The sequence below is a fragment of the Cheilinus undulatus genome, linkage group 2, assembly GCF_018320785.1.
Source record: "Cheilinus undulatus linkage group 2, ASM1832078v1, whole genome shotgun sequence".
NCBI classification, from domain to species: Eukaryota; Metazoa; Chordata; class Actinopteri; order Labriformes; family Labridae; genus Cheilinus; species Cheilinus undulatus.
Window position 1 is genome coordinate 39,175,781 of NC_054866.1, and position 24,108 is coordinate 39,199,888.

The 24,108-nt window shown below is 39.1% G+C and overlaps 1 protein-coding gene across 2 annotated transcripts in view; it reads left to right on the forward strand.

Moving 5' to 3' along the window:
- Nucleotides 1-24,108, forward strand: part of nectin3a (nectin cell adhesion molecule 3a) — a 44,418-nt gene that overhangs the window by 7,354 nt on the left and 12,956 nt on the right. The window contains exons 2-3 of one of the 2 annotated variants that reach the window (XM_041806216.1): nucleotides 16,162-16,512; nucleotides 22,711-23,010. In XM_041806216.1, the coding sequence (XP_041662150.1) occupies nucleotides 16,162-16,512; nucleotides 22,711-23,010 (651 nt within the window). The remainder of the gene's footprint in view (nucleotides 1-16,161; nucleotides 16,513-22,710; nucleotides 23,011-24,108) is intronic. The other variant, XM_041806218.1, reaches the window with a different exon arrangement.

Genomic DNA, 24,108 nt, shown 5'->3' on the forward strand with positions numbered 1-24,108 from the left:
TTTTGACAAGTTAACTTGGGGGAAGTGTTGTACTTCACTACATTTTCAAAAGCATCCATTAATGAGAAAAAATTAAACTAGAAGTCAAAATGTAAGAAGGCATATTTGGCCACTCTAAAAATACATAAAGATAATCTAATATGAGGAAAAAGGGGACATCTGGGGGAAAATGCTTGTCATTTTTTCTATTATTAAGTTGTAAATGTATGAGAAACCAAATTTTGGAATTTTTCAATGTAAAAAGTCTTGCATTTATAGAAATTACTTGACATTTTAGAGTTTAAAAAGTCACAAACGTGCCTTAATGACGTCATCAATGCCAAGTGTTTGAAGTCATGAATGAAGTCATGAGTCACAAGAAACTAAACCGTCAAACAGTGATTGGGTAGTCCGAGTTTACTGAAGTGTCTCCCCAAAGTCCAGATGATCATGATCTTGTGATGAGTCTGCGCTCAAATCAAAAGTATTTTCTTGTTGCTCAGTCCAAGTATAATCAGACTCTTAACTGCAGTGCTTGTGCTAGGAAAACAACTTCATCTGGTATGATTTTAAAAAGCAATTGGCCATTTTCTATTTTATAATCTAAAAAAGTTGACCATTTTGGTTTTCTTTTGAAACCTGAATTTTTTTTTTTTTCTCAAAATGTACAACTTTTTCAACCCTGAAGTTTTGGTATATTTTTTCTCGAAATAGATTCATGACTCTTTTTAAAGATATATCACTGGCCTCTTTATGCCTTTATTCAGAGAGAGGGAAGGTGGATAGTCAGGAACAAGAATGGGAAAGTAGGGCAGTGACATGTGGGGAAATGAGCCTCAGGCACGACCTATTTATGACTTTTTAAATCTGAAAATTTTGTTTTTTTTCTCAAAATTACCAGATATTTGGGTTTTTAAAATCTTTTAGAGTGGCCTGTATAAGCCGTTGTGAAACAGACGGTCCAAGCTTTCTGTCAGCAAAATGAAACAGGCCAGTAGTTTGGCTTTGACTGTGCAGGATGGTCAGATAGTGAGCAGATGATTCACCATCACATCCAGAAACAGATGTTGCATTTCACTTTATTCTAAAGTTGTGACTCTACCTGAACAACCTGGTTGAAGATTGATATTCTCTTGTCACTGCATATGAAGGAAAGATCATATTTTACTGTACAACCCCCTCAGGCATCAGAAGTAGCTACTTAGCACTTTGAGTAAACTTGAAATGAATTACTTTTGTAATTTCACTCAAATAGATTTTTAGACTAGCACCTCTACCTGAGAAAATTTGAACTAAAGTTAACTTTACTCTCACTTAAATATAAGCATAGGTCTGAAATCACATATTTGAAATAGGTAGTGTTCTGTATTTGGAGAAGATTTTTAAACTACTTTGGATATCATCTATCAGCTGTAAGTTGTAACACCTACCCTCTGCCCTCATTGTATGTGAGAAAATATTAGCCATGCAAACTGAGAGAAAGAAAGAGTTGTCCCCCACCTTGGAGGTTCTTTATTTGGCTCACTGAGCAGCTCAGGTCCTTGATGCAGATATGTTGCAGTAATAGGTTGCAGCGGATTTTGTACAAATATATCCCTGCTGGTGTTCAGCCAAATTGTTTTGTATTCCCCTGGCATGCCCACATTTCCCTTTAGTACATAAGCTTCTTGATTTTGTTTTAGTTGCTGCTTCCTTTTCAGGACTTCAACAAAAGCTGAATACATCCCACCTACTAAATGCAGGACCAAACAGAAGAGAACCAGACTGGAGGTTTTTTTTTTTTTTGTTTACAAGTTGTGATTACCATTTTTCAGTTGCTAAGCTGCTCGATCACACTGGGGACAAATCATAGATTACTGCTTACTCCTGACAAACATGATAGTTAGATGTAGTTGCTATTTTAGCCTCTGCTCAGATTGCGAAAAGGATCATAACAAAACAAGTGGCCACTTCTATTTCAGGCTTAAAAAACAATGTTACATATCAGCTATCACATGGTTAGCATTACATTTAAAGGGGAGGGTATCGCACTCTAAATATTTGTTTACTCTTCAACCCTAGAGCTTTACATGGAAAATAAATGGGGTGCCTCTGCCTTATGCACTGAAAATATTTGCCTTTTACATTCAAGTAGGCTTCATATTGTGGGAACAGTATGTCAAACCCGTCATGTAACCTGAGCCCCTGAAAAAATATTCTTGGATGTTGTCTTACAGGTTTTTTTAAGCTAACTGGATCTCTACGGACTAGTAGAAGGGGGAGGGTGTTGTACACTGCAAGGTGGGGTGTTGTCAATATTCAATTTCAAATTTAGTCTAGACTTAGCTGTACATGATGTAGGTCAGTATTATGTCATACTAAAGAGAGTAGAATGCTGTTTTCTTTTGCATGCTTCTGATATAGATGTGATTTAGTCAGCTGTGATTTTTTTTTTTCACACGGTGTCCCAAATGACCTAGGCACCTAAATCTCCTTGTTCTCACCATTCAAAGTGGGTGGTGGAGTAAATCAAGAGTATGTCAGCACTTTAATCTGTTGCAGAAACATTGGGAGAGTATAATGCGCTGGGAAATGTGGTTGTTGTGCCGGGAAAATGAACTCCATTTGACCAGGATAATGCTGCTGAAAGGCCACAGTGACCAAACTACTTACTGTTTTATTGACCACTGGATAGAAGCTGAACAGAGGCAGCATTTCATTGGATTGTTTTACCTCTTTTTGTTTGGTGGTGATTGCTGACATTTGCAGAGACTGGGTTTGCTTGAGAATATCCAAGGATGCCTCATGTGTTAATAGAATAGTGAATTTAACATCCAAAAAATCAGAGAGATTTTAGAAAAATATTTCTAAGTAAAAATGTACCAACATTAAAATTTCATATAATTATTATCGTGAACATTAATATTACTTTTATCAGTAGTATCATGGTATTTTTATAGTTTGTTGAAATGTTAAAACCAGTGAAATATGAAAAAAATTCATCAAGTTTTATATGAGTAACCCTCAGTACAATTCAAATTAAGAACACGTGGCTATATTCACTAGTTGTTTGTGTAAACATTACAATATTAACCTGTTAAAAGTAATCAGGACAACTTTATCAAATGTGCACTAGCAAAGATACTTTAGAATAAGGTTGTCAAAATACTTTAATGTTACTTTGATACCACATACTTTAAACAACACAATATCTGCTTTTTTTTACACTTGACAGGACAGAGACATATCAAAGTCCCTCATAGAATGCTGCCTGGACATAAGCTACTGTGATATTAAAATGTGGTTATTGCTTAAATCTGTAACCATGGGAAAATTGTTATAGAGGTTGTCATTAAAATCAGTAACTGCATCCCTAGTAAGTAAATGTAAAAAAAGAGTATGTTCAACCTTTTCTTTTTTTTCCTGTTCAAGACAGCCAAATAAAGCAATGTACCTGCAAATCTCCCAAATAATCCCTGTTAACTACCAGGCCCCATCAGAGGGCATAAATAAGCCGAGATGCTTATAGGGCAGATCCAGCACTGAAAACAAAGCCTGACCATTTAAACTAACAACACTGATATGTGGTTTTGCTCAAATAGCAAATTTTTACTTCAAGTAATTTGCTTTAGTCAGTCACTAATGCATTACCATGGTGTATTAAATTAGAATCCTGAACTCTATCTCTGTTAGACCAAAACAGATGACAGACCTCTGCACATTCCCACATAATAACAGTCCAGTGTGTGTTGTCTGCATGTGACAGTCACCGATCTTATGTAGATAGATCTCTTGTAGGAAAAGTCTCTATGTTGTTGTTGGGTATTGGCAGGACCAGGCCTCATACAAAAGGTCTAAAACTGTACAATGATGGGAATCATTTTAAAGAAAACAGTCTGACTCCTCTGGGGTCTCTGGCATGTGGGAAACTATGTTTCCATTATGTTAGATGGGTCTAATGAAAGTACAGTAGCCCATTTACAGGCAGTCGAGGGCAGTGGAGTCTGTGATTAGTACTACGCATTCTCTCTCCTCTGCAAAGCTCCACCCAACACCAAAAACAAGGGTCTTTCTCTGTCCTCATGAATGGAAAATTAGCAGATTTCACAATATTTGTAATCAGGAAATTGCAGTGATTTTTAAGGTACACTGACTTATGAACGTAGTGAAACTTGTCAAACGATATCTAAATTTCTTGAAAGGTTGCCTCTTTAATGTGCCAGTGCATGCATATAAGGATGGTTTAACAGATCTAAGCAGTTTTTTTTTTTCTTGTCTCCATGTTTTTTCGGAGCAGTGAAACATGAGACATACTGGTAGTGTCTTTGTTGTAAGAAGTGGTGTTGGAGCACGCAGTTAAAAGTGGAAATTGAACAGATGCCAATTTTTAATAATCATACAAAAATATTTCTCTTCACAGAGGCTAATGCTGAGGGTTGGACCTCTAATTCTCTCACAGTGGAGTGTTAATCATGTCTCTGTCTGGCTTGATTTTAGGTTTCAGTGGATGCTCTACATATTTTACTGAAATCCATTGAACAGAAGCCAGCCAAACCATAAAACACCACTTATTCTGAAAGTATACACACTTCAGTTGTCTTCATATGATTCTTGGCTCATTATTCTATGGAAAACATCATCATAGCTGTCAAATTCATGGAGAAGATAAAGGTTTTTAGAACAATCAGTTGTCTTGTAACAGCATAGGAGCAGAACGGATTCACTTGATGAGCTTGCAGATGCTGACATGAACAACATTTCTGCCTCGGTGCAATTTTCAGCACTACTGTGGAGTGATGTTGAGTGTAGTGCAGTCTCTATTAGCATCAACATGTCAGGGATGTTGTTCACTTAAGCTCTAATTGAAAAAGACTCCCTCTGTAACCTTTCTAATTAAAATGAAACCTCCATAATTAAGTTTCTTATTTGCACCGGAGATTGAAATATACCCTGCCTTTCCTCTTTCCTCTTCAATTATCTTTGAAAAATGTGAATTTTGATATAGATTAACTACCTGCATGGAAAAAAACACAGTGCTGCCCACGTCTGGATCCACACTATTGTGTTCAAACTCTGAAATACCACAAACCCCCACAACAAACTAACAAATCCCACACAGTGATCCAGGATGCTGTAGGAGTGTTTGTGTTGCCTTGATACACACTGGCAGACATTGTCCTTCACAAGTTCCACAGTATGGCTGTAGTTGACTCGGATGAGAGGTTGTAACCTATCCCGACACTTTGTATGTCAACACTATTGATCTTTTTCTTTAAAGCATGGATCTTTAATCAAATTTGTCCTGGATGAGAAGGGCGTGAAAGTCCACATTGCTAAGTGGGAACAGTGAGAGAAAGGTTTTCAAGAGGACAGTGACATGTGAAAGAGGCCCAAATGTTCCGTTTTTTAAGGCCTGTCAGCCTGTGTTTGTCTCCACCATGAATTAGCCCACTGAAAAAGCCTCACGCCCTCACAGGATACAATGCTAGGATGGAAGGGGGGTAGATTAGCTGGTGTAGAGACTAATGTTTTCTTCTCACTGCACAAATATTTCTTACGATTAAGGCAAGCTATAAAACAAGCAATGCACCTCTTGGCCTATCCTGTTTCAGACTGATTGAGACTGAGTTATAGCCTTCACTAAAATAAAGCAAGGGTTTGGGTGTTTGTGTCAGGCGTACAGGCATTGTCTCCCCCTTTTTTCCCGTGGTCACCTCTTTAGAGAAGAACAATGCCAAACAAATGGCTTCACACTGCCTATTGACTTCTTTGAGCGTGCAGTGGTTAGAGGCATGGACTTTCAGACAATGCACACCCCACTTGAAGATTTTTTGAACAATTCCTTTCTGCTGGTTACAATTTTTGTTCATTTGGCACAAATCTCTATCATTGCTTTTCCACACAAGGGATAAGGATTCCTTTGTCCATTGAGCCACAATTTAAGTTTGTTTTTTTGGCAAAATTTGATTGTCATACACTAATCCATGGTCTTATATTTAATTGGTTAATGGGTTTTGTGAGACTGGTAAGATGCCAAAGCAGTTTTCAAATGCATGTTTAAGAACATTTTCAAAATCTGACCTTGAGAGGAATATTGAAGTTTGATAGTCAGCTAATGTTGCTATTGGCCAATACTAGACTAAGAGGCTTTAGTGCTTGGAAGGAGTCTGAATTACAACGCTCATTAAACAGTAATGAAACACTGCCCTTCAGCCCGTGTCCACCACCTCCTACACACACTTGAAAACTACTGAAGCAGGGAAGAGGGTTAAGACCAGTCTAAACCTGGTGCAGTGCAGGTTGCTTACGAACAGCTTACGGAGAATAAGGGGGGCCAAACTCTCCCTTTATCATTTGAAAAACAAATCAGTTTTAAGGACCATAAAAGTTTTGTATGAAACTTTCTTCAGATACTAGACATGATATTACAGCTTCACAACATGAGAAAGCATCCTTGGTTTTGTTATAATGGCAAATTGAGTTGTTAAATGATAGCTTACATTTATACTTTAAATGTACAGTTACAAAAATGATACATAAACTACATTACTTTAAAGTGGACAACAGTCATTTATTCTGGTTCAGTACCAATTTGATCTTATTTTTGCAGGTCTGCCATAGAGATACCCCAGGGCAACTAATTTCAAATCCTGTTAAACACAAATATTGATTGTGTGTACTTGACAAGTCTAAAGTAATGATTTTCCAAGGAGGATAATTTCACATCCAATCAAACACAAACTAGAATTACATGTCAACTAATGCCAAGAATAGATCTGGGAAAAAGGTAAAAATTGCAAACCAGTTAAGATGGGATCACCAGGATAGTTGGAAATATTTTACAGAATGTGGCCATTATTAACTGTGCCAGCACCGCCAGCTTTGATCCACTTTTCAGGTTAACACCCTCATTCTTATGCTAAATATCAACACTTTAATTACATGTAAGTATAAACGGGCAGAGCCTATAAACAGCTCTGTCCCCATATTCTAAACGTAGCACAAAAAGGAAGGAAATTTGTGTTTGGTAGATTATTTCTTTGTTGTAACAATGCCTCTTTGCAATGAATGTTATACCACTGGAAAGCTTTAAATGATGCTACATTTGTAAGGATTATGCATTTATGGGAAGAGCAACAGAGCTCAGTACGTGGATTGCGCCTGTGAAAAAATTGCCAAATCTTCTCTACCAGGTTACAGGTTATTTCGCTGTTGCTATTGTTTTGAGCTTCTGGTACTCCCAACTGCTGCCTATTAGTCACCTGATTGGCACCTGTTATGTCCAGGGATGAGTCCTGCTGCAGTTGAATTATTTGACCAGCCTGGTGACCTGCATAAGTAGGAGGTGCCAGTCTGCTGTGGCTGTGTATAGTTCTTCGACACGCTACTTGAGGCTCTTGTTTGTTAAATGAATAAATTGTGGAATTTCCAATGTGTCTTGTTTCAATCATTCAAACATGACACCATTTTAAAGGGAAAAGTTGCCAAGAAGCATTGTTGCAACGGAGAAATAGTCTGCCAGACACACATTTCCTTACTTTTTGTGCTAATTTTGCATCAAAATAGTGTTAGACTGGACTGTCCCTACAAGATGCTATCACTTATATTAGTTCACTGTTGTTTACATCAGACTGAAGATGATTGTAGCTGCAAGGAGGTAGCAATTAGGCATAGCTACTGGGGCAACTAGTGGCAGTTGGCTGCATTACACTTTAGAGCAGTTGACTGGGATCATGGGCCTTAAATACTTTTACAGAATAGTGATTTCAGCCAACTACTGAGGGATTCGATTTTAACTGTTAAGCTGATAAATTACATGTTAATCTAGAGTTTAAAAGCACTCTGGAACAGTAAAAAATTATCAATGTTTGTTCAACAGATCACAGCATCAGCTGAAAACAATGTAAAAATCTGTTCTATCAAAGGGGAATTTGTCAGCAGTACTAACACAACCGACCTTCAGTTGTTTGTGCAAGTTCACACCCACATGCCAGGGCTTAATGTGGTTACACATTGCTTCAGTTAAGTGGTTGTAACATGCATAACCTGACACAGTGTTCATACAACTACATCTCCATTTTCCAGACAAAATACTGCCAACCACAGTGCTCCTATCAATAATGTCTATTCACCATGCCTGTCTACATTAACCTGACACGCCAGATGGATTTGTTTCATACACCCATCTGGTAAACCTTCCATAGACGGCGTTTGAGAAAGGGCAGAGCCTTTGAAAAAAACTCTGAGGGTGATTGGATGAATGTTCTGTCTGTCAAATCTTTACGGGCCAATCAGACCAACAAAACATGATATCGTAGCCCCAACCCGAGGTGCACCCCTATTGACAAGTAAACATGGCAACTGTAGACATGTCAGTACACAACTTTTGTCTAATTTGAAAAGAAAACAACTCAATGCAGTTCTTTATTCTTTTAACGAAGAAATGTCATCAAATCTTGATAAAACTGGAGCTTTAGCAGCATCCATGCTAATGTCTTCTGCCATAACGGCACCGGCCTCTTGTCACTGATTGCATACGTCATGACTTCGCCGCACCCGAAAGTACTGCCCCTCATCGCTGATCGGTCCTGTCACTTTCTAATCAGGCCCAAACGGTTCAGACGGGAACTTTGCAAGATGGATTTGCCAGTGAGAAACACGGAAAAGGGCAATCCATCTGCTTTGCAAAGTTATGTCTACATGCGAGTAGTGGAGCATTATGGCAGCATGGCAGTAGCTATTAACCAGTGGTTACTAGTAGCTGACAGCTGTGTTGCAGTTTACGCTTCAGTGGTCCTAATTTAATTCAAAAAGATCAAAACAATTTGTTTAACTGATTAGTAATTCTGGTGCCGACTACCAAAGGTGCTTGTTCAAGTCATATAGACCACCAGCACACATCCCAAGTGGTTTATGATTGTTTTTTTGCATCATAATGTTATAGCATTGCTAGCAGCTAGTTAAACAGATTTGCAGTCCTATGACAATAATCTTCCTGTTAGTTTGTTGTCCAGTTTTCTTATTGTTAATGCCAGTGAAGGGAAGGATTATGACTAATATTTGAAGCTAACTGACTTTTTAAGTGTTCAAATAAAATTGAAGAAAATGTCATATTTGTGGTAGTTAAAACCTGCTTGAGAATTGGGCTCCATTTTTCAGTCCAGGTGAACAAAAATGTTGAAATGTTAGTAGATAAAAGAGTAAAACAAAAAGTGAAGTGTTGCTATTACTAATAATAGACAAATGTGCAAGAAAGAACCTTCCAAATATGTTGTTCTGATTAAATGTAACATTAGGTCATGAATGACCCCTTGACCCTTTTACTGCAGCTGGAGTGAACAGACAGCTAGCAGGGATCTCATGTTATCACTGCAGACATAACTTCCTGTATCTTGTCTATTCGGTACATGTGTTTGTAATTGTAGTTTCTTACTTGGTAAGGCTGAAAACTTTGGTCACATCCAGCCAGTCTTTCATTGCCTGTCATGTACTTAAGAGTTTGTAAAAGTGATAGAGCCAGCCTGTTTTCTTATTTAAGTCCTTTCAAAGTTCCCACAGTAGTTCAACTCTTTTCTTCTGTCCATCTCATTCCTCTACTCCCTCTCAACTACTGCCCTGTATCTGTCTTTGTGTCCTTATTCTCTTTCCGTACTGTATTCATTTCCGAATGCTGAGCACTCAGAGTTTCCTCTTGCTTTTGTCCCAAACCACACTCCCTTTCTGCACAGATCTCATGTCTGCATTCTTCTCCTGTGAGGTCTTCAGATCAGTCCCTCATGAGTGCTATTTGACATGATAATCTATGCATGGAGTTTGTCTACATGAACATGACATATTGTCTATTTTGCTGCTGTTCATGAATGTTTCTGGCCTTGGATACCTCCTGTCTCACACGCTCTTGACATGAACTGCAGGCTTCACTGCGAGGATCTCAGCCAGGAGACAGCTTCTTCTGCAGAGGTCGGGGCTGAAGCTAGGTCAGGTCTGAGTAGGTGGAGATTTTGGCTCGTCAAGTGGCCGACGTGGAGTGTTTGAGCCGGTTGCCAGGCAAAGAGGAAGGTTTTGATTTAGCATTGCGTCTCAAGCAGCTTGTCGCAATTAGTGATGTCAGGAGGGAAAGAAACAAATATGAAGCATTTCTTCAAAGGGCAAGCATATCCTTCCCATGAGTTCATTCTTTCCACGGGTTTCTCATGGAAAAGGGGGCAAAAGTGCAGCTGACTTCTCTTCGGTCAATTTAGGTTTTGCAGGCCAAGGTTCTTCCTGTTCTTTGGTACAATGTGTCACACTGAGCAGGGTCAAAAAGTACCAATACAGTGTCACAGCAGAAAGATGGTCCACAAAAAAATGCTTATTAAGTCAAAGCTTTGAAATCCTGCACCTTGTTTGTTTACTGAGTGAGATGGATAGCTGGTGATGAAACGTGTGACAGACCTAAGCAGTGCCTCAGCTCTGCAGCACCATTTGTTTGATGAAAATCCATGACAGCTTTGTTTAACGCACTGCTTACATTTTATTTGCCTGCAGTATTTTAGATAATATTTCGTTGTGCTCTAGTTTGCAAGCCCTGGCCCTGTTCTTAACGGCCCCAGCTAGTAGTGCCAAGTTTTCCCACTCTCCTCCTGGCTGTAGGTATCCCATGCAGAGGCCATCTGTCTCTCCTCCCCTAATGGTAAGGGTGGAGTCCTCTTCAGGCACTTCCCCCCTTTCTCTTCCTCCTTTCCTACTTACTCCCAAATGCTCACTGTAAAACAAACAGAACATAGCATGGATGGAGTCTTGTTTCTCTGTATGCTTTGACAGGCCTGAAAGCTGACACATTGAGATGGACAAACTATGTACGGTAGCAGTTGGGGTGTCGTGTCAGGTAGCTGTAGTATGTAGAGCATGTCGGGGAGAAGGGTGCTCTTAGACACGTGTTTGCATCCATCAGCGCAATGTCACGCATGCCAAGCATGTTGGTGTACTACTAAGACAACAGGTTGAGCAGGAGGATTTTGATCCTCTGTAATGTTCCAGTTATTTCTGCAAACATTATCTTACAGTCACATCAGCTGTCATGCAAAACAACACATTTTTACATTTAAGGTGGCATCAAACAGCTGTTGTGTCAGCTCAGATGACCATGTAGTGGAGAATGCAGACCTCACATGTCTCTGACCCTGATTCTCCCCCACACCAGTGCACCCAGAGGACTGTGGCAAGCGCAATGCAAACAACACATGCACTGCAAAGCACATTAAGGCAGGACTGTGGCTTCTTTTTTTTAAGACCAGCCATGATTCAGAGGTGGGCAAGAGATGTAAATGGATCCCGTAATGATCATGGAGAAACAGAATAATCATCCAAAATGACTTTCCCAAGTGGCTTTTTCATATAAATGGCAGAAAGGCAGGCTCGGTTAAATACTGTAGGTTGTAAGGTTAAATACCTAAATGTACTGAAGAACTTTACTGGATTAGTTTCACAGTAAAGCAGGAAACACAGGGATAATATTTTGAAAATGTGTGTCTGCAAAGAAAAAAACAAACAAGAAAGCCCAGGCATTAGAGAGCTGCATGATTTTTCACAACACGATGCAGTGTACATTTAGGACTCAGCAGCCATTCAAACAAAATGCCTGACTCTTACGCACATGGTCAGACTCTTACTCCTTATTTTGGAAGAGAGAAACTCTGTGTGTGTATAATCACTGAAATTACAGGGGACGTAATGGAGCACAGGGAGCCTCAGCCTCCTTTGGCTTTATTCCTCACAAACCAAGATAGCATTGCTGTGGTTTACCACTCACATTCATGCCAGAGACTCAAAATACCAGCCAGTGGACCACTTTTATAAGCTTTACTCCATACACATCCGAGACTACGTACAAAGTGGAAATTTATGGCTCCCAAATTTAACCTACTTTGACGGCAAAAAAAGACTCAAACTGTTTCAATGTTTTGAATGATATCAACTTTTTACATTTATCTCTAAAACCAACATTTTAACACAGTGTCATATGGAGACTATTCCATAATTCACTTTTTAAATTATACAGTTGTTTAATAATGTGAAAGAAAACATGCCTCCATCAATGAGTCATTTGTGTGATTTTGCTCACAAGAAAACAAAGCCTAGGATGTATTACTTTCCACTCAGAGCAGTAGCCATAACCTGTAATTTAGGAATTATTTCAGGTTAGATTTTCAAGATTCTGCATTCATTCATTGAGTTGGTTGTTTTTGTTTTTCTTCTCCAGTTGTGTGACTATCAACTGTGAAGGGGAGAACTCTTTCTATGCAGCCTGCACATAACAAACACCTTAACTAAGTCTTCAGCAACAATAGAATTAGTTAAGAAGCTCTTAAGGTTTGGGATTTAGTTTTTGGTTTGACACTTTTTCATCATGTCGTGCTTTTATACCATAACAAAGCAGCGTTCAAATGCCAATTTTTGCATATGTTAAGGATGGACGTTATATGTACCATGTAGAGGTGTCATGCAATTCAAAGACAGCAGCAGAATAAAGAAAAATATGCCTGCACATGTACTCAATTCCACAGAAGTTTATTAAATCACTTAGGCTAATCACTTTATACATGCCAACATGGACAGATGCTCTGCAAACCTTGTCCTCCTTGCTGCCAGAATCTTTGTAGAATATATTTCCAAATAATATATTTGTATGAAATCCTGCTTTCTTCAGTCCTCCAGCACTAGTTTTATGACAACTGAATATGCAGCATTTACTCATTTAATTTCTGTTAAAGCAGTCAAATAACTGCATTTCCAATGTTTATTTTTTTCTTCTTCTTTTGAATTTGCACTGTTTTAACTTTGCACCCCACTTAGCACTTGTGTTTGCCTTTGACTGCTGTAGGGTTATTTCAATGCCAGATTTTTAAACTTTTATATCATAATGGTAAACTTCAAGTGGTACCAATACTGTTCAATGCAACAGCAACAAAAGTCCTAGGTACCTGAATAGTAGGATTGTTTGTGTTCAGTCATCAAAACTGCAAGCAAACTCCAGCACACCATCTAAATTGCAGCAGAACATTTTGATACCAATGTTGCCAATGTCTTTGTGCAATTTAGTAGGGATGGGATTTTACTGTATTTTCAGTACTCGTCTGGCCAAAGGAAGAGTACTCAAGTACTTCCAAGTCATAATTAACATTACAAACACATCACACATGGGGCTGCAGGTGGCTCTTTTATCCTCTTCTGCTCATCAGCACTTCAGATCCCAGCTCTGAATAAAGTTACAAGAGATAATAATGTTACAGAAGGCTATTAGCTGTATTAATATATATATAAAAAAAAACACAGTCAGTCATTGCTGTCAACTCTTTCACAGACCAAAACATTGTTCACTGAGAGAAAATGGCTAACAATAGGATCCGACTCCAGTGAAAGATCTAATGTACCTGTCACTTTAACAACATGCAGCTCTTTCCTCATACATCTGTTCCACTCTTTTAGCTTTTATTAGCCGTGATGGTGGCTTTCTCTCCGTTTCCACAAACGCCATCGGCTTACTGAAGTCTTCTCCATCTACTTAATTTAATGTGAGCATATCTCTAGTCACCACTTTTGTTATTAGTGGGCCAATCTTCTCTGCTCTAGTGTAATTACAGATAGCATGTGCTAATGGGTAATGTTTTGCTATTGTCTTTTGACTCGTTTGTCGCTTGAGAGTTACCATAGCCGATGAAAACAGTTGTAATCCGGCTTGCTGTGCCCATAATGCCAGAGCTGTGGTTGGGAAGGGTTTACCTCTGTTTGCCGACAGACCCACAGAGTTCTAGCACACATGTAATTCCACTTAAAATATTGCCGCTTAAAATAGCGTGTGCACAGTGTGCGAGTAATGAAACATTACTTAGTAATGATGGCCAATGCAAGTAGTCATACCTATCCCTACAATTTAGACAGTTCGTCATCTTTTTCTCTCAGCAGCTTTGGGAACTTGGCTTGAGACTTTAAATAAAATCAAATGTAATAACAAAATCTGCTATTTAATGTTTTTATTGAGTTTTTTGTAGAATAATGTGACAATGTAAAAGAAGAATTTATACAAAGGGAAAAAATAAATAGAAAATAAAGTACAGAAAACAAACAGAAAGAAAGAAAAGCTCTACTGTGTGCTGCACTTGAGTATAACACTTCCATGAGAATATATTGCATATTCTCATATGGACTATTTGTCTTATTTGTCATAATATGAATAAATATGACAAGATTAAGTCCTTTCAAGCAACACCAAGGACAAAAAGAAGAGTGAGAAAGAGGGGGTAGGGTAGGGATGTGGAGGGTTACTGATTTAGGGTCTTGGCATCAAATTTATTTGAGTAGTATTCAAGAAAAGGGAGCCAAGATTTCTTAAATTTCTGCACTTGGCCCTGAACTGTGCATCTGTTTTTTGAGGAATGACATGACCTCACATATCCAACGTGAGTGAGATGGAGGGATCTATGATTTCCAGTGAAGTAGAATGAGCCTGCGGGCTAATAATGTTGAGGATGCTTTCAAATCTGATTGGTGTCTGGTTAACCCAGTATTTGCAACCCCAAAAATTGCAGTGGCTGGGTCTATATCAACCTTTCTCTCACATAGTGTGAGAGGGTGTTGAAATGTAATAACATAATCTAATGTGTCATTAAGCATCCTCACAATTCTGAGAGAAAATAGACATTCATTATTATGAGAAAATCTTGTTCAAAAAAGGTTATTTTTTTAGTTTATGGACCAATTCTAGGACTCTTTGGATGTTTCAACAGATATGCAACCAGTATCTTTAAGAGTTACTTGAAACATTTTGTCAATCAACCTCTCATAAACAGACATACATCCTTGGTCTCTCCTCTTAATACACACTGGCATGTCTCACCCTTCTCTCCTTCTTGTATATGCCAACACATTCAGTGCTTAAAAAAGTTTAGATTTTGTTGTGACGTATTCCATATTTTTCTGGTGGAACCTAACGACAGACTGATGCAGTAGCTGCTCATCAAGAGCAATAGAGTTGATTAGTGGCTTTGTGTTGTGAACATTAATTGGGATTTAAATTACTACACCCCTCAGATGACCTCCCGTTTTCTGCTGTGACTCATGGAAAATTCAAGGAAAGATAGGGAAACAAGGAAAGTTTTGTGGCTTTGGGTTACCAGGGACTTTAGGCTTTGGTACTTTTGATAAAACATGAGAATTAAGGAAATGGTGGTTTCAATATGTAGAGAATGAAAATTTTGACAACCTTCAGCTGCCGTGCATTAGTGTTCCAACCAGAATACATGCTGCAGCCGTGTGAAGTATCTCACATGAGCTTTAGGTCAAATTAAGAGCCTCATAAAAAAGGGAATAAAACCATCAAATTGCTCATTTTGTTTCATCTCCTTCCAAATTTTTTTTTTTATTTCCTGCTTTAAAGCTGCTCTGATGATTAGCATGAGGGACAGTCTGAGTGTCCTGTGGTGAAAGTGTGTTGCTTATTAGCAGGCAAAGCAAAGCACTCAGAATATCTCACATGATGGCTGGCTTTTTTTTTTTTTTTTTTTAACCCCAGGAAGAGCTGTAAACGAGACCATGGGAAGGCTAGTAAAGTTGACGATGTGAGAGCGGAATGAATGCATCATACAGTAAACCACAGCTTTTAGAAGGTCTGGAACGTTAAGGTTTAGCCTAACTTAACTGCTCAAAAGGTTTGAGTTGAAAATGAGGGAAAACTGTAGTAGTTTATAGTTGTAGTAGTTTAGTTAACATGGAATGTGTTTATTCCAATGCATGTAAGTGTGCACAAAACATTTAACATTTCCACCACATATCCAAACAGTTGCAACTAATAATTTCCATGAGACTTCATCTGCTTGTGTTTACATTCAAAGCTAGGCAGCTACAGCAGCCATGTATATGAATGTGAATGCTAACAGATATTTCCTCTTCATAAGCTATTTGGAGTAGCATAGCTAGAGTACTATACTTTAAATGCATATCTGGCAATAGCATATCTTCTTCTGTGATGTTAAGCTGTCAAAGTCAATGAAGAGAATTTCACTGTGTGGCTATTTTCAGGAACTTTTCCTTCTAAAGAAATGTTATCTCTGAATACAGTACAGTAATTATATCATAAGCAGTGTAATTTTTACAATTTAATTAAACCTGCAGCCATAATGTGCAACTTTTCTTGATTTAATTCCGATCACTGTCTCTTTCTGTCAGCAGGTGTATCCAGTAACCAGGTGGTTGTTCCTGAGAACGTGAATGCTGTGCTGGGGAAGAACATCACACTGAGCTGCAGAATAGAGGTGGGCTCCAACCTCAGCCTCACACAGAGCTCCTGGGAACGTCGTCTTCCTTCAGGCACCATTACCCTGGCAGTGTTCAACCCTGAGTTTGGAATCTCCATTGCTCCAGAGTATGCCAAACGTGTCTCGTTTGTTTCCCCGTCTGTACGAGATGCCACAATCACCATTGAAGGAGCTGGCTTTTCAGACATCGGGTCCTACATCTGCAAAGTGGCAACATTTCCTCTGGGCAATACACAAGCATCAACCTTTGTTAATGTATTAGGTAAAGTAGAGCTCTGTCACTTCCCTTCTTCTTGTTTTAAGTGCTTCTAATGGCGTCCTTAAATCCTCACTTTTTAAAGCAGGACATTGTTGGTTGTGATTAAGGAAAGCTTAGGTGACCGCTAAGTGTTGCCCTGGAGGAATAAACTGCTCCCTGAGGCTACATAGCTTTTTAAATTACCTTCTGGACAGAGGCCATGTAAACTCAAATCCTATTAGGAATCTGCAGCTGTGGTGTGGTCCTATTACCTTGTGCTACTCACTGAGAGAAACTGCTATGTCAACTTAAAATTTGTTTCATTCTCAGAAGGGTCTTCCATGAGGCTTCATGGATACTCTAACCAGAACACATATTTAGCATTTTTCTGAAATATGCAGGCTCTCTTCTCTCGCAGAAACCATGTAAACACAGTGCAAAAACAATCCCCAAAATTGCTACTAGATAATTTCTGGGTGTGATGCAGAGTGACTCCCATTACATTCAGTTGCATGTAACCGTTGACATGAAATAGTCTCAAATATAGTGCTGGTCTCAAAACTGCAACATGCAGCTATTTTCCTCAAGGCAATGAGGCTTGCTTTTAGTTTTCCCTTTTTAGCCTTTGTTACTAATTATGAAATTATACCCCCCTGCTAAGTAATTAGTGTTTGTGAAAATCTCACACAGGAAAAGTAGATTACAAATTTAGCAATCTGCAGTGAATGAAATGTATTTCAGAATTTAAGATGCTTTATTTCTGGGTATTTGTGTAAAAGTATCTCTGTCTGAGTGTGTGACTAGGTTCACATCATTTTCTTCCACATACTTGCATTTTTAAAATGTGTCTCCATTTTAATATAACGACAACTCCAACATCATCAGCAGAACTTTACCAGCATACTTTGAGCTTCTATGAGTTGGGGCTGCACAAGTAATTGAATTTTGATCTCAATCATATTAGGAGCACTTAATGAAATACATTTTAGATGAGGATGATTACTGACCACTGACCCCCTTTTTTGGATAACTTCTTACATCACACGCTTTATATGCTTTTTTTTGCTCAACTATGGGTATCGTGGAATGATGGAACTGCAGGTGTATTTAGCAAGATGCTACCAGTTGTTGGGGGCAGATATGAAATGCCAGGCCAGATTTTTGTCCTAGTCAAGCCCTGGCAACAGATAAGTAGCAGGATATACAAGTCTTTTAAATATACTGTAAACAATACAAAAAAAGTCCTCAAAACTGATGAATAATCACGATTGATAACCCTAATCTCATGTGCAGCCCTGCAATGAGGCTTTCCTTGGAACTGCATACATGCAGAACGCTCAAATGTACAAAAACTGTGTGGAATTACAGCTCTTCCTCTTTGTAATTTTCTTGATAATGTAGGGAAACACAGCAGGACATAGTCAGGAAAAATAATAAAGTTTATACCCTACTACCAGCATGTGACTGGTGCAGCCTCTGTGCATGTAATGAAACTGCATCATCATGGTCTTTAGCCGCCATTATGCTCTTTTCCACTGTATCTTCGGCATGGTGAACATGTCAAACTATACATAGCATTGATATGAAGGCAAAAGTTGTCACTCTGCCCTCCTGTCCCACTGGGATAGTTAACTCCGCCAAGGAGGTTTTGTGATCGGGTGGGTTTGTTCGTTCGTTTGTTCATTTGTTAGCAACATAACTCGAAAAGTTATGGACAGATTTTCATGAAATTTTCAGGAAATGTCAGAAATAGCACAAGGAAGAACTGATTAGATTTGGGACTGATCTGGATCACCGTCTGGATCCAGGAATTTTTTAAAGGATTCTCTACTACTGGGAGATGGGGCTAATGGCAGAGGTCTGCGCTATTACCACTTTACACCAGGAGATGGCGGACATGAGTAACTTATTCAACGTTTTGGAGTTTGTAGAGTTTGAAAGACGCACGCCTGGTCGAGGAGATGAGTCGGAGCGTAATAGAGAGAAAGACAGCGAATTCTAGCGAGAATACTCACAATGCTGGGAGGAATAGAGGAATATTCGCCCTCTGCCATGACTTCCACATGTAGCAGGACCAATGCTTTGCCTCACTGTGTCTCCACCCCACCGGGGAGGGAGTAATCGGCGAATTAGATTTTGGGAGTGATCTGAATCACCGTCTGGATCCAGGAATGTTTTTGAAGGATTCTTCACTATTGGGAGATATGGCTTATGGTGGAGGTCTGCGCTCTCTTAGTGCTTTTCTAGTTTCTTCTGTGAAGGGCATATGTGAACAAATTAAGTCTAGTTCAGACCACATATTTGCAATGAGACTACTTGAAACTCAAAACAGCAAGTGACTGCAACATTCTAAAGCCTGTGAGTTCACACTGCTGCGATTATAGGAGACAATGCATCGTTTCGATGTAAATGACTCTTACAGTCACTCAGTTTAAATGATTTATTGTCCTAAATTACTGCTCTAAAAATCTGTCTGTACAGGAAGAACAGTAACTGCCTTTTCCCAAATAGTTATTCTGAGGCTTTTCTGCCTTTATTGTAGAGATGGGACTGTGTATCAAGTTGAAACAGGGATGAGAGTGTGGGGAATGACACCCATTGGCATACAGTGGGTGTGACCTAAGCACGAGGCTATTTGCGCCCCACATTAACTGCTTTTTACCTATATCTTTATCATCGTGATTATACATAACATCAGGCTGTATGATTCCAAAGCACATTTAAACACAAACATGCTTTAGCTTACCCTTCTTTTAACTGCTGAGAATAATATTCTCCACAAATTTAGCTCCTACAGCCTTAAATTTCTCATATATTAGTATGTATAGTGCCACTTGTCCTGCTTTTGTGCACAGCTAATAGAGTAGACTGGAAAGTTGATCAATTTCTATTTCCTATTTCACACTGCTTGCAATGTATAAAAACAAGCTGTTTGTGATTTGTTCTTAAATGGACTTATTATGTCCCGTATCCTGGAACTGGGCTTTACTCTGTAAAATTTCAGGAACAGCCTGCCTGGAATTTTCTTGTAGTTTTCAGGAGTGCATGAGCAAAAACAGCTTAAGAAGCATGGATGTTGAACTTTCCCTGAGGTCAGCGTATGTTTTAAATTCTAAATGGCTGGATAGGTTGCATTCAGGCGGAGCTGAGAGAGACAGAGAATGCACTGTAGGCACTCAGGAGAGTGAAGAAGACTGATGACTAATGAGTGCTACATTAAATGCTGCTGTGACAGCCACAGTGTCTGGGACCTCACAGAGTTCAGATACACTTTGCTTCCTTCTCAGGGCAGCTTCTCAGGCGATGCACACCCATTCACAAAGCAGGCTTTGGCCCACTTTACAATTTAGATGTAATTAGGGTGTAATTATGGAGGAAGTATGTGTTCTTCGCAACTTGATACATGTCATTAGAATTAAATTTTCCTATAGGGTATTTGTCTAAGACACAGCACATCACAATTACTCAACTTAAAATCGGTAAATTTAAATTTGCAAAGAAGGAGTGTAGAATGGCTCTTTATCTTTGTATGGTTTTGGTCGACTTGTACTGTTTCAGAAGACTTGAGAGAGAACATTGTGGCTGAAGCATAACAACTGTGTCATATGTAAATGGTAGTAATGTTAAACCTGGGTTTATTAACATGTCTTTCTAATGTACAGAATATGGTTTGTTTCAGTGAAAACCTGTATAACTAAAGTCATTGTTCACAGTTTGATTCATGTGTGTACTTATGAAAGAGCACTTGACTTCATTTCATTCCTTTCCAGTGAACTAAAGTACAGAGATGAAAAGGATCAAATCTTTGAATAATAGACCTAAGTCACGACACACATCCTAATGATAAACAGGTGCAGCGGACATTCACCTAATTTCCAAAGTGATATTCCTGAAACAAACCTTGTTTGGAGTTTAATCAGTATCATGAGACACTCCACACACAATATTTGTTTTGGCCCGGAGCTTTTTCCTTTTCCTTTTCATCCCTGTGTTTGCAACTTGTCATAGAGAAGGCTTTTAAGGAACAGTTCAGCAGGAACCCAAATACAGAACCTGAGCCAAAGTCCCCAGCTGTAATCAAAAGAAGGAACCAGAACAGGAAAATCTGACACATAAAGTGGATGAATTAGAATGATCCTTTGTTTGAAAGTGCTGATGGGTAGACAGGAAATCTACTGAACAACTATTGACTCTCTCAGAACAAAACATGCATACTTATTTTAGTGGCAATGCAGATGTTACTGATAAGCAGATGAATGTGCAGATTATTGTGTGTGTGTGCTCTATACCCAAACATGAGCTGCTTTCTGTTTACTTAAAAGTTGTCTGTTTGTGCTGGATAATGCAGATCTTTTTTGCTGACTCATGAAATTGAAAAATCAGCCCCCACAGAGAGATGGTGAAAGTTGCTTACTCACTGAAGCCAAAGAGTAGGGAATGTCAGAGTTTTCACTCAGTGAAAAATGTTTCATTTCTGCTTTATTTCTGTTCAGATAATACTGATATCTTCCTGATGCTTTGTAGGAAGGTTAAAACTGTATCTTATCTTTTATTAACCTTTTATTCACCCTCCTCTCATTATTTCCTGATCATATGTAGCTTCATCCATACAATGGAGATGTTTTTTTTTTAAATCAAATCTTAAGATAAAGAAGCTTCCAGTTTTGCATTGCAGGAGTAAAACAAAAGTAGCTTTTACATCATATCTGCCATAGATCATAATGCTGGTGAGAGACAACTCAATTCAGTGCTAAATCTTCCAAGGTTTTAGGTTTGTAATGCTAAATCTTGCTGTGAAACTGTCCAAACATGTTCTATGACCATTGACCATTGAGTCATCTGAATCTTGTCTCTTTCGGGGTTCCCACTCTTACGTCAGTGCTCGATGTGCATATATGCATGAGTGTGTCTGTGGGCGGGAGTGGGCCAATGCAGCCGGTTTGCTGAAGGGAAATCGTTACCCTTCCTCCTGAAGCATTTCCACTCACGCAAAGTGTTCTCCTCCCTTCCTGACAGCGGCTCCAAATTAACACGTCTCTCTGATTTAGTTATTCTGAAGCTCCAGCCAGCTCTCCTCCTAACATAGAGCAGCTACTGTTTATAGTCAGAGGCCTGCGGGTGGGGGGCATAGATGAGTGAGTGAAGAATGTGAGGTGGGCAACAACTTCCCTGCCCCAGCACCGGGTACAGGAGACGCCAGATTATTTTTGGAAAAATGGGGTGCCAGGAGTTATTTGAATTTGTTGTTGCACCCCCCTCCTGGACTCCTATAGAGGAGTGGGGTTTGTGGGTCTTTAAGAGGATGGCCTTTCTTGTGCATTAAGCTGGTGTGTGCACCACGTGCTGCCTTTAAAACTGTCACCATTACAGTAAGTGAAACAGCGGTTTAGTGTTCTTTTAAGAGAGACAGAGAATCAGAAGAGGAGGTACATTCTTTTACAAAGAAGACAGCATGATTATGAAGGGTCACTCAGGAAACAGCACATAAAAGTGTAACTTTTGTAGCCAGTTTATTTCACTAGGCCTCCACTGTGTCCTTCCCCTGCCTAATGACGGTACTTTTCCCTCTTTTGTTTTCAGAGGTTTAATTTTAATGTCTATTTTTGATTCACTGTATTTTACTGCTTTTTACTCAGTTCTTGTCCCTTTTGCATGAATGTGTTGCTGCTCTTTGCTGAGAAAATCCTTGTCACATTTAGACCTCCAGTTATTCCCAGAAGGCCAGTATAGCATTACCTCAGCTCTAAAGCGCGGACAAGTGTACAGTAACTTGGCTCCTCATTTTCCAGTGCAACACAGTCAAATACAAACACACCACAGTGTTGACTGTCAGGATCGTCTGAATGTGCAATATTTAGTGTTTTCCTTCAAAGTCAAAGGCATACAAAAGCTGCATTTCTACAAGCACAAAGGAGGTCTAATAAATTTACATTCTGTATGTTTGACACACAACAATAGAGACAGCTAATTCTCCACTTTAATGCCTTCAGATGATTGAATAGCATGACTGATTAATTATTAATGCATATATGGGAAATGGAAGGAATCAATCTGCTCTCTCTGGCAGTTAAGCATACAAAGGCCACTTCCTCTTGTCTATATACTATATGATGGACATTATTAATGTATAAACACACACTAAAAGATCAATATTCATTTTGTAATCATTTCTCAATTTGTCATTTCCTCTCCTCCCTTTCTCTATCCATCTCTTCTACACAGTGGAGCCAAAAGTCTACGTGTCTGCTGGCCCCACAGCTCTGCTGGACGGTGGGAATGAGTCGCTGGTGGCCACCTGCATAGCAGAACGTGGCCGTCCTGCTGCTGAGGTATTCTGGGAGACGGAGCTATATGGACGAAGTGAGAAGCAAAGTCAAGACGAGGCCAATGGCACCAGTACCACACATGTTCGCTACATGTGGCAACCTCAGAGCTATGCCCAGGGGAAGACGCTCACCTGTGTAGTTCGCCACCCGGCCCTGATTACAGAGTTTCGCATACCCTATGTGCTAAATGTTCAGTGTAAGTGGTGAAGAAATATAACTCCTTAATATCTGTGCTGTCTTTTTCTGACAACTGACTGGATATTTCTGGTGATGTTCCATATATTTCTCAAGAAAAATAGCAAAATAGCAATGCTTTAATCCAAGCAGGCCTCTGTATTTGAAGCCTGATATTGATTCCTGCACATTTTCAAATAATACCAACTTTCAACATGGACAGTTATTCTTGAAAACAAATTCATTTCAATCCTAAACTGGCTGTGAATACAAAGAAGTTACTTTCAAAAACTTGTATTTGAAATTAACAAAATACATTTAGGGAGAACATATCAATGGTGCAAGTCACTGGGAGGAAAAAGTCTGTTTTTTTACTCATGACTTGGACACAAAAGATGCTTATATAACTTATTGCATGTAAGAAGACATACTTTATTAACCCCTGAGGGAAAATTCAGTTTTTCACTCTGTTATTGGACATGCTACTTATACAAAGGCCAAATACACAATGCATGCAGAGGGGCTGTATATGAAGGAGTGCCAGACTAGCTGCAGGTTCAGTGCCTTGCTCAAGGGAACCTCAGTGGTGTTGAGGCCAATTTCCATACTTTGAAATGAAGTGGGACTTGAAGCATCAACCTTCTGTTTCCCAACCTAAAGTCCATACCTCCTGGACCATTGCCAGCCAAAAATGAAGCTAATATGTTGATAGAGCTATGCAACTCAATAGCATCAGCAGCCTTGGGTTTTACCTTTAACTAACCTTTGAAATATAATAATGAAGCCCAAGTGTTTTGAATTACTGGCACACCAAATGTCTTTTGAGCTACAGCATGCCACTTTAGATTGGATTAAGTAAGGGTTAAACAAGTTAAAACACTCCGACAAACTGATTTCCTTGCTAAAATTACATTGATAGATTATAATGGTCATTATATGTTAATATCTGTGATCCATGAAAATTTAATTGTATAATATTAGCAGGTTCACTGTATAGCAGAAGTAGCCCATGTTCATAGCCTGATCCCTACCTCTCTCCCCTGACATAAAGAGCCTTTTAAAGATCCATTTTATTGTTATGATCATTGATGCATACTTCCTTGGCGGGCAGTACTAAGGG